Below are 13024 nucleotides of genomic sequence, written 5' to 3' on the forward strand. Positions count from 1 at the left end.
CCCCTGCACACAAGCTGTCTTCCTAAAAGCCATTTCCAGGACAAACATCACTGCTGACAAAGCTCCAGCAATGTTTAAGCACTTGGCGGTGGTGATGCCCTGTGTGGCTGACCTTTCCTAGAGTAAATTCTTTTCAAGTCTTCTATTTGCAATGGGTACAGCTAGTTTTATTCAGTCTGGCTCAATACTTAAAGGGGGCTTATAAGAAAGAGACAGACAGACAGCTACAGGGCCTGTAGCTATAGAGCACAGACTAATGTCTTTGAACTGAAGGAAACCAGATTCAGACTAGATACAAGGAAGAATCTTCTTATGATGAGGGTGATGAGACACTGGCACAGGTTGCCCAGAGAAGCTGTGGCTGCCCCATCCCTGGCAGTGTTCAAGGTCAGGTGGAATGGAGCTCTGAGCAACCTGGTCTAGTGGGAGGTGTCCCTGCTAGCTCTAGGGGTGGTTGGATTTGATGACTTACAAAGGCCCCTTCCAACCCAAACCATTCTGTGATTCAGCAGCGAAATGTGCTGCCTGTGTAGTGGTGGGGAGCAGCTCTGCATTTTCCCAGGCTTCACTGTAGGTGAAGCACAGATGGGGGCTGGCATGGGCAGCCCAGAAATAGGGAACACAAATTATTCTTCTGGAGGAAAACTGGGTAACTCTGCAGTCGATTCAAAGTAAGTGAAGTACTTGACTTCTGTTGCCACTGCACCGTGTTTAGTGGCACACCGGTGCAGCCCCTCCAGTTTGCAATGCTTTCACCCCGAAAGGCAGAGTAATACTGATGGCAGCTTAAGGGGAAATTTTCTTGCAGTGTAACAGGTCCGCTCAGCTTAGCAAAAATTCTAATTGCAAATCCTTGATGACAGAAAGGTAGGGAGCCTAGAAGGAAAAGGCTGAAGATAAACTTCCAAAGGGATGCTATTTCCCTGAGTCCAGTAGTTAGTGTGTCTGATCGAGGTGCCTCTGCGATGCACACACACGAGCACATGCGCAGAGGTTTGAAGATGTCCACAGCACGTTTCTCATTCCTGCATCTGCTTGCCAATATGAATTTTAAACACATCAAGCAGGACTTTGCGCATAAGAAAGCCATGCAGTTTGTGTTTCCATGGAAGGGGAGGGATCACCTATTTCTGGTGCACTGTAATTTGTTGGGAAGTGAACTCTCTTGACTGGTGTCTGTATGTGCAACTGGTGTACACTGGTTTCCCATGCTGATTTTTAATTTCTGGCTTGTTATAGGCTTTGTTTTCACAGACGTGGTGTTACCAGACTGATACATGCTGCAGTTCTGTCTGCATAGCATGTAAAATCCTGTGGCCTCTTATGGGGAAATGGTGGCAATTCTGTACGGGTTGTTTTCTGAGCTTTCCCTTGTTCACCACCTCTTGTAGCTGAAGAGCTGTGCTCCATGCAAGGAGAAGAAAGCTGTCCTGCCAGCCTCCTCCTTCTGCAAGGGGAACTGCACACCCAGAGTTTTACATTGGTACGATGCAGGCAGGCGGTGTCTAAACACGCACATCCTTGGTGTTGCCATCACTTGCATTCTTGTGTTGTTTGCTTGTGCCTTTGGAAGTGCAGGAGGCTCCAGTGTAAAAAAAGTGTGAGTGCTGGGGGAGGAATGGACATTTAATCACCCAGGAAGAAGGGTTCTCTGCATGATGTCCATGCGCATCAGGTGGTCAGACACACAGCGGAGCAATGTGAGGCATGTCTTGGAGTCCTCCCATGAGGCCTTGCGTGCTGCGTTGCACTGTGAAATGTCTTTTTTAAACATGCCTTGCCTCCTTTTCCTCCTGCCCTCCGAAGCATCTCCCCGCGTACGATTACAAGGTAAAGACAGTGCAGCCTGGTTTGTTTGAAAGTGGCGGTGGTTTGGTGCACACAACAAAGTGCGTGTTACTGCTCTTGTTCCTTACTGCATACGTGGTGCCTTTTCCATCTTCAAAGCATTTTCCAGCCGTGAATTAAGAGCACACGCATTAGCTGAGAGCACACACCCCTCCCTAAGCAGCTGATGCAGGGCACATCCCAGGAAAAACTTCCAGAATGTGACACACCACTTTTGATGCAAATAGAATGACGCTGTATTTCATCAGCTCTATTAAAAGTACTGAAGTAATTGAATTAATGAAACTTTACGAAGCCTTTAACAGACAAATGTGGTACACACCTTTCTTCTCACTTTGGTGTTTTGTTTTTTGTTTTTACCCCTTATTTTCCATGTTGAATGTCTTTGGTTGGCTTTTTTATGTGTTGTCTTACTGTTTGCTGTTCAATGTGTGGTTGTGCTGGGTTTTTTTTGTGTTATGGTAGTTGATTTCTCTACTTCACAGAGTCGGTACTGTTAGAGTCTCTGCAGCATGAGTATGACAGGAGTAACTCATCTTTCATGGTTTTGCAGACATTAGGTTTTTATTTCCATTGTGTTCATTTGCTGTTATGAGTGCTGGCCTTGTTCTCTGGACTGGGCTTACATCTTGCATCTTCAATGGAATTCCCATCTTCATGTGGTCCTTCACACTTCTCTGCTATCCTTCCAGCTGTGGATATCCAACATCTAGCCCCTCTGAACCCACATTGGCTTTGTTCTTTTCCCACTATCCCTGTAGCCAGCATGGGTTATTTCTCCCTCCTTTCCCTATAAATTTTCCTTGAGGAGAGCCACCCCTTCCTAGACAGACAGCCCAGGTGAGGTGGGATGAGATGACATGCTCTACACAGGACAAAAATACTATCCAAGGCCATGTGCTCAGCTCAATCACCCTGCCCCTGGGGAAAAAAGGAGACAGTGGCCCCCGAGTTGTCATATCTAGCTGACTTTTGGGTGGCTTCAGTGTGGTGAAAGGCCACTGATAGAGCTCCAGACACTCCTCCACTGGCATATAGACAGGACTGTCTGTGAGCTGACCACAGCCAAGGCAGTAGTTTTGTGACACCCAATTTCCAGCCCAGTTTTGATTTTTTTTTTCAGGCTAAATATAAGCATTTTGGGTGTTGCTCACTTTTCTTGCACTCTTTGCTTTTTCAGGTGAGGCAGATGAAGAAGCCTTTGCTGAGGAGTGCAGACGGAGAGGACAACAAGCCCTGCCTTTCCAGCCAACCAACCCTCGCCTGCTGAAGTCTCACAAGCCTGCCAGTTCCCCCAGATATGCCTATCATTATAATAGCGATGAGGTGGAAGAACAAGATAGAAGCCGAGTTACGAGCAGCTTGGAGACCCCTTTTTATTTATCAGGTGTGCACAAGCATGTTGATGAGAAATGCACAGATAAGGACCCATCAGCTAGTCAAAAGCCAAAGCCAAAAAGTCAAGCAAGGGGTTGTTGCTGTGTGTTGACCTAATGTTAGCTTCCCGGTAGATAATAAACAGCAGCCTGTGTGCCTTCATTCTGCATTTAGCGCTGCTCTTGAATTTAGTCTTGAATTTAGATTCACAAACACCCTGGGATATTCAGGGATCTGAGGCTGAAGTGCCTATGCTCTTTGTTCTTGAAAGTGAAGGCCTTTTAGAGACTTAACTGATCATAGTACTTTACACATTCATTTACTTAAATTGTGCTTGGCTTCTTTGTTGAAGGCAGAGTTCAACAACTTGATATTATTTCTGGAAGCTGCAGTTTTAGGCACCTAAATCCCAGTAGAGAAGGCTGAGACCGTTCAGGTGAATGTGGAAGCACTGCGAGTGTCCCAGTTATTTTTGGAAGTAATTAGTCCTTTGATATATTCCCTGTCTGTAATGTTTTAGCAATACAGTCCAGAGGCAATCTTGGACAACAGAGTCCTCATAACTACTTAATTTGAACCTGTGGTCAAAGATCATCCAGGACTGCCAGGGCAGGTTTTTCTGAAACGTGAAGATGCCCTTCTACTTGGATGCCCAAATCAAGGGCCGTTCTCAGTAGTGATGATGAATTAGGTGAAGTGCTGGGAAGTGCGAGCATTATGAGGCTCCTCAGGGTAAACACAGTGCATGGAAAAACATTCAGGGTACCCCAAAATGTGTACTGACACACTCCCAGTGCTGTACCAACTTCTGTTGTGTTTGAGCCTTTAAATGTAATGCTGTCTTCTGTATGGAAGACCTAAAGATATCATGTGGGATGACAGCTTATAAAAACAGAGGCATTTAGATCAGTGTCTTCCTGATCAGTTGGTGGAAGTTTTTGTCTCTTTATAGGTATCTCAGTTGAATCTTTTACTTAAAAAAAGAAAAAGTTTTAAGATTCCTCTGCAGAACCCTGAATGTAACCTCTGGGCTGATATCCTGAAATCTCCCATGCAAGGGTTGCAGGTTTTGTCTCCTGTATCTACAGCCAGCAAAACAAACCCTTGGCTCTGCACTTGGAGGCTTGAGGTTCTCTACAATCATAACAATACATCACTATGCTTCCAAAGAGCACCTGGGTTTGACGTGCACCTTGCAAATTTTGGAGCAATTTTCCAGATTGCTGAGGACTTTTTGCTGTGAATCTATTTATGCTCTGAGACGCACAAGTTTGCAATTAAAATGAATTTCTAGAAGTATTTGTGCAATCGCAAAACACTCTCTTCTGCCAGTAGATTGTGAATTGCTGTAAAAGATTCAGGATGAAAACTTGATTGCAATAAGAATAAGATTTTACTGTTCCTTTAAATATTTTGCCTACTGTTCCTCTGATGGACAGGGCTGCTGAAGGACTGGTCGAGTCAGTCATAAAACCCTACGTGAGTGTCTTAATCCCTCCCTGGGAGGTTTGTGCACGAGCTCTGGCCAGTAACGCCGTTCTCCTTCATGGGTGTTCACTTCTGCTGGCTGCCTTGCCCAGGAAGCAGGCTTCACCAGCGCAGCACTGTAATTATGTAGACCACTTACGTGCTCCCGCTTCGCTTCTCATTGATCACTGCAACAGCTGCTGTGCTCACACAGGCCAGCGCTGGGAAAGAATAGCATCTTTTTCTGCCTTGGTCCAAAGCCCACTCAGTTCAGTGGAAAATGGTTAAGTTCAATGGCCTCAAAACGGGCACTGTTCCACCTCAAATCTGTTTTGTTACCAGTGGTGTGTGGCCTTTGGCAGCAAGATAGTGAGGCAGTTTTAGACGTTGTCCCAGCTAGGGCACTTCAAGCAAGTCCTCAGATGTTAATGATTCAACTGCAGTGAAATGGTTTTCTTTTTGCAGCTCTAAGAGTGGGAATTTTTCAGTTTTAATTTGCAAGTCTGTAGCATATTTAAATGAAGGAAAAGGGGATAGGTTTCATCTTGAATATGTGGTGGAATGCCTCTAGAAGTGGCCAACTCTCTAGTGCTCAAGGAGAAAGGGTGGCCAACTTGTTTAGACTGGCAACCAATATCCAGAGGGTGAGATGAATCCTCTCCTTTGTCAGGATTTCCAGGCATTACGGCTGATATTTAATAGAAAAATTAGGGTTTAATTTGATTCTTCATCTAACACTGACTTTGTGTTTTAGTGGAAATTGCTCTGAGTTTCATACTGTTCCTGGTTTCGTAAGGGGCTTTTAGAATAAAGCTGTTTATGCTCTGAAGCCATTGCATATCTCAAAACAGCTCTCTAGCTCCAAACAAGTAATTTTTTTAACAAGAATTCAGATACTGCAAATAACCTGACAGTATGATGTATGACTGGTGGTACCCAAGCTGTTTCAAAGTGGTATTAATGCCAACAGAGACCTGGGGATTGCAGCCCGTTAATAGTAGAATAGTGGTAACTATCCCTAAAAAAAATACTTCTCTGGGTTTGAGAGGGTTGACCTTTATCTAGCAAGAATGGTTGAAATGTTTAATTGTTAAAATACTGAGAAATACATGATATGAAGATTGTTATTTGGAAGATAATATTGCAAGGTTTTCTTTTCCTTTTGAATGAAATAGCTTGCATTAACCTAAAACTTACACCATTAATAATTCATTTTTGCTGCATTTTTATTCACTGGCATCTCTGAAGCAGAAACCACTTTAAAAGAACAAGCTTAACTAATCTTGATCCTTTCCTGGCATGGATTCCTCTGCTGGAAAGTTGAGTCATTTGTACTTAGTTTATTTCATCTTTAATGCAGTCTCCATTCTTTTTACTGGCATTCGCTTTCCTGAATTACACTTTACTAACTAGTAAAATCTATGTGCTTGGTTATCCAAACTAATTACTTTATAATTCCCTCACATACTTGTATTCAGGCATGTAATGGAAAAGAAAGGAAAGCAAAGCCACTGTTTTCTGTGTAAATCTAATGTGTGAGGAATGCTGGAGGTGTGGATGGGAGGGAGTTCACTCTGCATTTGTTCCACGTCCTCTGGCTGTAGCTGTGTGCAATGGGACAGGATAACAGCTATACTCCTCTGTGGCAGAGGGTTGGAAGACTGGCTGGTTTTGGAGGCTGCCTGGTTATTCCTTGGCTTAGCCAGAGCTGCCTTCATGCATGGTTTTTGGCTGCTAGTACAAGAGCATCCCATTACCCATTTGCTTCCTGTAGAAGGTATCTGGGTTGCCTATGAAGGCAAGCTTTTGCTTGCCATGTGGGAGTAAAACCTTGGACTCTATTCAGTAATAGTATTACCTTAATAGCAAGTAAATAGGTTGCATCTGGTTTGGTATGTTTTGTAGCAATTCCAGGCAAAATTGGTATCGAAAATAGTAGGGTGAGCAAGCATGAAGGCAGGCCCCAGTAAACTGGCTAAAGTTTTTCAGTCCCCTAAGACATCGAAGTTGGAATTACATCACTGGGTTGGCCAGTGAAACTGGAGAACTCACTCCTTGGATTTAACAGTGGGGATAATTAAACAGTGGAGCAGCATACCTAGTCGGGGTGGGATGTTTTGTCACCTCAGGCCTGTATATAAAGGCAGGTTCTCTCTCTGATGCTCTGTGGCATGGGCCAGGAGCTATGTATGTGGGGAGAGAATTAGTAGGTCAGATTGTGGTCTGTGTTGGGCAGTGGCTTGGACTAAAAGGAGGGAATGTGAAAGTGTAAAGCTGTAATTGTAAATTGAGTCACACACATAAAATTATACTAGAGCTGTGATTTGGGGTGAATTTTTATAATGGCATATGAAAGTATGGCTCACCTAAAATAACAGATGGTGGCTGCAACCCGGAAGTAAGCTAGCTACCTTTGAAAGAACAACTGATTGTTTTAACTCGAGAGATCTTTCTAAGAGCAAAAAATTGGAAAACACTGCAGAACCCAACTTGTACATGAGCTATGGCTGCTTTCATGGTTTAAAGATGGGCAGAAGACTGACCACAATCTGAGCAAATAGTAGAGCTCAAAAGCCATTTTCTCATGGACTTGAGCAGAAAGCGTGAATCCCTCCCGCCTCAACCTCAGTGCTTCAGAGCCTGAAAGTGGAAAGAAACTCCTCTGAAGTCCTCACCTTTGCAGGAGATTTATAAAAATCAGGCCAAGGCCTATCTTACTGATGGATGTAGGTCAAGAAGCAGCAGTGCTGCCTGTTAATCACTGGTCATGACTGAACACCTTGTTTCCTTCTGCTGACTCCTGTGCTCTTCTGTGCCGGCAGAAGGAAGGTGGAGCAGGCCCATGGCTGCTCTCCGCATCCTGGTAGGGCAGGCAGATGTCAGGCAGAGCAGGAAGAAGTAGGATACCACAGATGGGCTGGGTAGGACGCTTGACCCTTTGGATCAATCACTTGATGTGCACACCTCCCTTTGTAGTTGCCGCCCAAGAATGTGACAAGTTTCATAGTCGGTGACTGAACAAACCCGTGACTTTGGGAGGTGCAGATGGCAGAGAAGTAGGAATGTCAATCTGGGACGCAGCAGAGAGGCTTCCCAGTTTGTTTTTGATCCTTGAGGAGGGGTTGAAGATGTTGCTACTAAGCATTATTGGAAGTTGGATTCATCCTTCAGCATCTTTATGAAAGCAGGAATAGCTCCTTTAGGCTCTTCCAGAAGTAGAAAAGAAGGGGATGAAATGGAAAGAGCAGGTCAGCCAGTGCTCTTTGTTGTAGACAAGAATTGTCCTGGTTGTAAATCAGGTGTAATTCCAAATGGTGTGGATCCTTGCTTCATCCATCTCTGCTCATGGCAGCTGACTAAAGCAAGAACATACCAAGTTAGGGTGGTGTATCTGCATTTGAGTGAATCTGTTTTCCTAATGTCAGAGCCTGGGGAAGCTCCCAGCAACCCATTCTTCCTCCACCCTGTAATGCATTTCTAGAGTAAAGATTGCTCACAATTGCTTTTAAGGGTGGGAATTTGAAGAGCTCTTATCCAAGGCCAGAACTGTTGTTTCTATGACCACTTTGTGATGCTGGCAACTCGCCAGGACACAGAATCACTGCAGATTAATCAAATAGCAGATTTTGTTCTCTCGTGACTTTGGGGCTAATCTTGTAACCAAGGCAGCTAAATGTGCTTTTAATGAGTGCTGGTTGAAGTGTTCAAGTGAAAGAAGTACCAAAGGGTTACATCTTTAGTGTGCAGTTTTATTTTTGTTAGGAGCTGCTTCACTTGCTTGGATCAGCTTTGTAGCTGTTATCACCCAGTGTTGCATCAATGGAGCTGAAAGCCTGGCAAAGTTTGACCTATCCTTTCTTCTTAGGTGGGGGTAGAAAAGGAAATGGTCGAGAATGAAATTATTTATCACAGCAGGCTCAGAACTGAAAAGACCTGGCAGTTTTCTCTTGAGGAATACTCTGTATTTGTGTGTTATCTCCTGCTTTGGCCAATCTGTTTCTGTGTGTCAGTGATAACACTTGAAAGATTTCCACTTTTCACCCTTATCATTCTGGTGGCTGGTAGGAGACTGTGTTGTCAAATGCCTGAATATCTTCATACCACATTATTTTAAGATTTGGGTTGTTTCATTTGTAAGACAATGAATTATGTGGCATTCATTTCGAGTCATAATTTACATTGACTCACAGTATTTTTAAGGAAAAGTTGCTAGAATTGCTTTCAGAGTCTCAAACATTTGAAGAAAATGGACTGTGGGGGGAAAAAATGAAGTATTGTGATATAAATAGCAGTATCAGATGTAATCGTGCCTGGATGTTGGAGCTTTTTAGAAATACTGACAGTGTTTTGAGAATGAAAAATGAGAAAATTATGAAGCTAATAACCTGTTAGGGTTTAATGATACTTCCCCAAATGTTAATGTTTCATAGTTATTACATGAACTAGTTCTGATCAGCTGATATGATGCTGTTTTTCCCTCCAGTAAAGGGAAAAATGCTTTGAATAACATCTCTCAATGACTGATTTGCAGGAATCGGCATGCCTCTTCCGCCTCCATTGGGCTTTGTGGGAAAGCAAAGAGATGCTTGAGCCCTTCTGGGATCTGTGCCTTACAGCAGTAAATTAAATGCCAAGGGATCCTATTTTTGACACTGTGTGAGTGACCGAGGGGCTCACATTGAAGTAAACTTCATGGATGGAGTTTTCAATTAGGAGATGTTCACACAGTGTCCCTGGGGCAGGATTGTAGCTCAGGAAGGTAGCAGGGTGCAGAGATAATAGTCATCGGCAATTCTGCAAAGCACTGCCAGTTTTTCTCTTCCTTAAACAATACAGCTGGTTTCCACTCTAACTTTGCTCAGGCTAATCACTCATGGCAGAATTTCTAAGTAAATATCTTGCTTCTTGACTCCGGTGATTGCAAAAGGTGAAGTCATGCTGTTGATCCAGCTTAGGAGCTAGAACGATAACCTAGGAACAGTTTCTCTATGCTACGAAGGGGAGTGAGTTTCCTCTAACACACAAGCTTTTTGTAATGTCTCAAGCGATTTTAGCCTGAAGACTGTCTCATGCTTCTCCCCAAGTCTTAAACCAAAGACCTGGGGTTCTGCTGTGGGCACAACATTTAACTGCACTTGGGAGGAGCTCTGATTAGGAGCAAACTTCAGCCACAGTGTGGCTTCATACTCCCCTGACCTCCCACCACTTCCTTTTCCCATCTTAATTTTACTATTGGTGCTAAACTGATGGAGAACCGGGTCTCTTTAGGCAATGGTGACATGGCTCCCTTGGGGTCATCTCTGCCTGCCTGCAGGCAGACTGGAGGGGGAAAAGAAGAGATTTCCAGACAGGCGGAGCTGGCCCCTGCCTGGGCCATTCTTGTGACTCCCAGCCTTGCCTCTCAGCTGGCTTGCAGGGGCTCCTCTGCTCCGTGCTGTCCTGTTCACTGGACCGTGCCATCTCCCAGTTCAGAGCACTGCTGAGCTGAAGGCTCCCTCCCCCTGTCTCAAGGCATCATAGAATGATTGCCTGAGGGAAGTGTTTGCTAGCTTTGAGGTTAGAGTGCACTTGGGCAGATGCGGTGTTGGCTCTGCACAGTTCACTGTCCATGCAAGTCTGCAAGTTGCATTTTACTGCAAGCTTGGAGGAAGTGCAGAGCAAGAGCTGCTTTTGCGCATCTTTATAGTTGGGGAGCGCTGGGATGATGACCATGTGGTGGGAGGCTTGTGCCTGCTGGACCTGTAGCAAATAATTGCTCAATGCTTCCATGCACCATTGGATCTGCAGTAGAATATAACCTATGGTGCATAGTTAAGCATGAGCAGGCTGATCACCTGTATATAAAATGCATATTGGTAAACACTGAGCATCTTATTTACTCGGGATTCTTGGCATTCCCTAGTCTTAAAATGAAAATGCAAATACCATGGTAACTGATGACTGTGAGCAGGGATCGCCGGTACTTAAATAGTTCCTGCTCTATAAGCATTATTTATTACTTCTGTTCTGAAAATTATTCTGGGTTTGCATGTGCTCTAATTTTGAAGCTTTTCCTGAATGGCTTTGAAGTCTTTTGAAAGTTCTCCAGATCTTTTCAAACTTCAAAGGTTGACAGTATTTTCTTTCTGTCCTATGGAAGGGATATAATAGAACTAGGGATATAATAGAACTGGGGATATAGTAGAAATCATCATTTAAAAAAACAAAACATGTTAGAAAGTCAGACCTTTTCTTAAAAATTCACTAAACCATTCAGAGAACATGTGCTTTTGCTAGAGGGAAAAGTCCATGAATGCTGTGAATAGTGTTTTACAAGCCATGTTTCCTTCAGGGTACAAAGAAGGCAGCAAGAGGAGGAAGCAGAAGCAGAGAGAGGACCAGAAGAAGAAGAAGTCAACCAAAGGGAGTTACTAAAATGGACTTCTCTGCTATGCCAATACCTTAATAATAATGACAACTTAATGTTACATTTGAGCACACCTCTTTTGTGTATATTTTTTGATTGTTCACACTGCTAGCAAGAAAGTGACTCATGTTTAAAACTGTACTAAAATTGCACTATGTTATTCTTGTTAGTATCACGGAGCGGCTTTCTTGCCAGTGGGGTTAGGGATTTTAAATGAGGCTTATCTTGGTTAGAAGTGTGATATGTTTGAAAATTGGAAGCGTTACAGAATTTCTTACCTCTTCCTTCCCTGGGACTAAAATGACTCTAGTCTAGTGTTTGTCTTGTTAGGATATAAAGGGTTGTGTAAATGCCTGTTTGTTTGGTTACTCTGCATCGACATCAGGCCTGTTGAAAGAAGAGTCCTATTCACTCATGTCATTGGGAATGGCATGGAGACATGAGCTCTTACAGGGTGATTTATGCTAGCTTAGTAAGTTACTTTTACAGTGATTATTCCCCCCCCCCCCCCCCAAGCTGGGCAGCAAAGGTTTGTCCCTATGAAAATGTTCATTTTAAATTGTACCATGAGGTTCTATTCTGATTTTAAGAAAGTTAGTGTAACGAAGGTCTCCTGTAACCACTCCTACTGATTTCCTTAAGCATAGTTGACTCCCAATGAATCATTTAGTGAAATCATTCCTTAGTTCAAAAGTTTATTTTCAGAACCTTAGAGACAAATGACCTAAGTGCTACTTTAAAACTCTTTGTTTCTGCTGAGTAGGTTTTAGATAGCAAACATTTTCAGCATCTGTGTAAGATTTTATCAAGTTGTTTCTGCAAGGAACTCATACCTTTATGTATGAAAGCATTTTGCATCACTTTTATTGTAGGACTAATTTCTTCTTAGCTTGAAAAGATGTTTTAACTTTAAATGAAATATGTATTTCCTGGCAAGATTACTTCCTTGCTTCCCATACTTGTCTCATGTGCATGACACGTTGCTTCTTTTAACCTTTTAGTTTGTGCAGAGCCCTTCTGCTGCCTTAAGCATTTACCTGCATGTTTCTTGTCAGTATGTTGCCTCCTTTTTTAACCTCCAGGTAGGAGTTAGCAGCTTATGGTTTTGTTTTGTTTCTTTTGTCTTCCCTTTGCCAATATGTTGATGTATCAGACTTATATTGAAAGTCCCCAGTTCCTGCAGAAACTCACTCATCCTAACATTTGAAAGATGTTGGAATGCACATAATAGCGTAAAGAAGAAGCTAAACAGAAAAATCAAGTCTGCATTCTAGCATGATATAACAAATTCTGGTGTCTCTGGTATCTGAATAGTTTAGCTCCAAATGCTTATGTTACTCAATGTAACCCTGTGCAAACATATAACCGTACATGAACTCTTAGGGTATTTAAATTATGGTTAATATGAAATATGACTGAGTACTGATTTTTCTGTCACTTAAGTACCACTTTTTTGTTTTGTGCAGTGTTACTAATATTTAAAAATAAAGAAAATTCTCCTTTATACTTTGTCCTCTTGCACTGTACTGTATGTAGACTACAGCTGGCGTCAGTTGTTCATGTTTAGTTTCAATCAGAGTCCATGCTGTAAGTAAAAGGCAGTGAGTTTGCATTCACAAAATGCCCACAGGCATACCAAGTTTTTCCTTTTGCTAAATCCATGGGGAAGTCAACAAGTCCTGGTGTCAGATGCCTGATACTGGAAAAGGAAGGTTCTTTCTGGCTGGAAAACTTTACTATAGGGAACGTATGCCTCAAACAGAGCTTGCACGTTTGCCTTATGAGGAATATTCATCCTAGATAATACACAGTACTTTGGCTAGCCTCTCATTTAGTATGCTTTCTGCACTGTGGGAGCAGTCCTTCATAGTACATATGCTAATTTTAAATTTAGTGCTCCTTAAATTATGGGAAAATGGGCCATGC

The 13024-nt window shown here is 43.0% G+C and overlaps 1 protein-coding gene across 2 annotated transcripts in view; it reads left to right on the forward strand.

The window, feature by feature from the left end:
* The window catches only part of DNAJB6 (DnaJ heat shock protein family (Hsp40) member B6), a 58448-nt gene extending 45846 nt beyond the window's left edge, over positions 1-12602 (forward strand). The window contains exons 9-10 of one of the 2 annotated variants that reach the window (XM_061468007.1): positions 3029-3235; positions 11024-12602. In XM_061468007.1, the coding sequence (XP_061323991.1) occupies positions 3029-3235; positions 11024-11106 (290 nt within the window). In that variant the 3' untranslated portion in view covers positions 11107-12602. Of the gene's footprint in view, positions 1-3028; positions 3395-11023 lie in introns of those variants that run through there. The other variant, XM_061468006.1, reaches the window with a different exon arrangement.
* Positions 12603-13024: the final 422 nt, after the last annotated feature.

This window comes from Pezoporus flaviventris, unplaced genomic scaffold (genome assembly GCF_033815535.1).
Source record: "Pezoporus flaviventris isolate CSIRO_AGI_PZ_B2104156 unplaced genomic scaffold, CSIRO_AGI_Pfla_v1 ptg000047l, whole genome shotgun sequence".
NCBI lineage: Eukaryota > Metazoa > Chordata > Aves > Psittaciformes > Psittacidae > Pezoporus > Pezoporus flaviventris.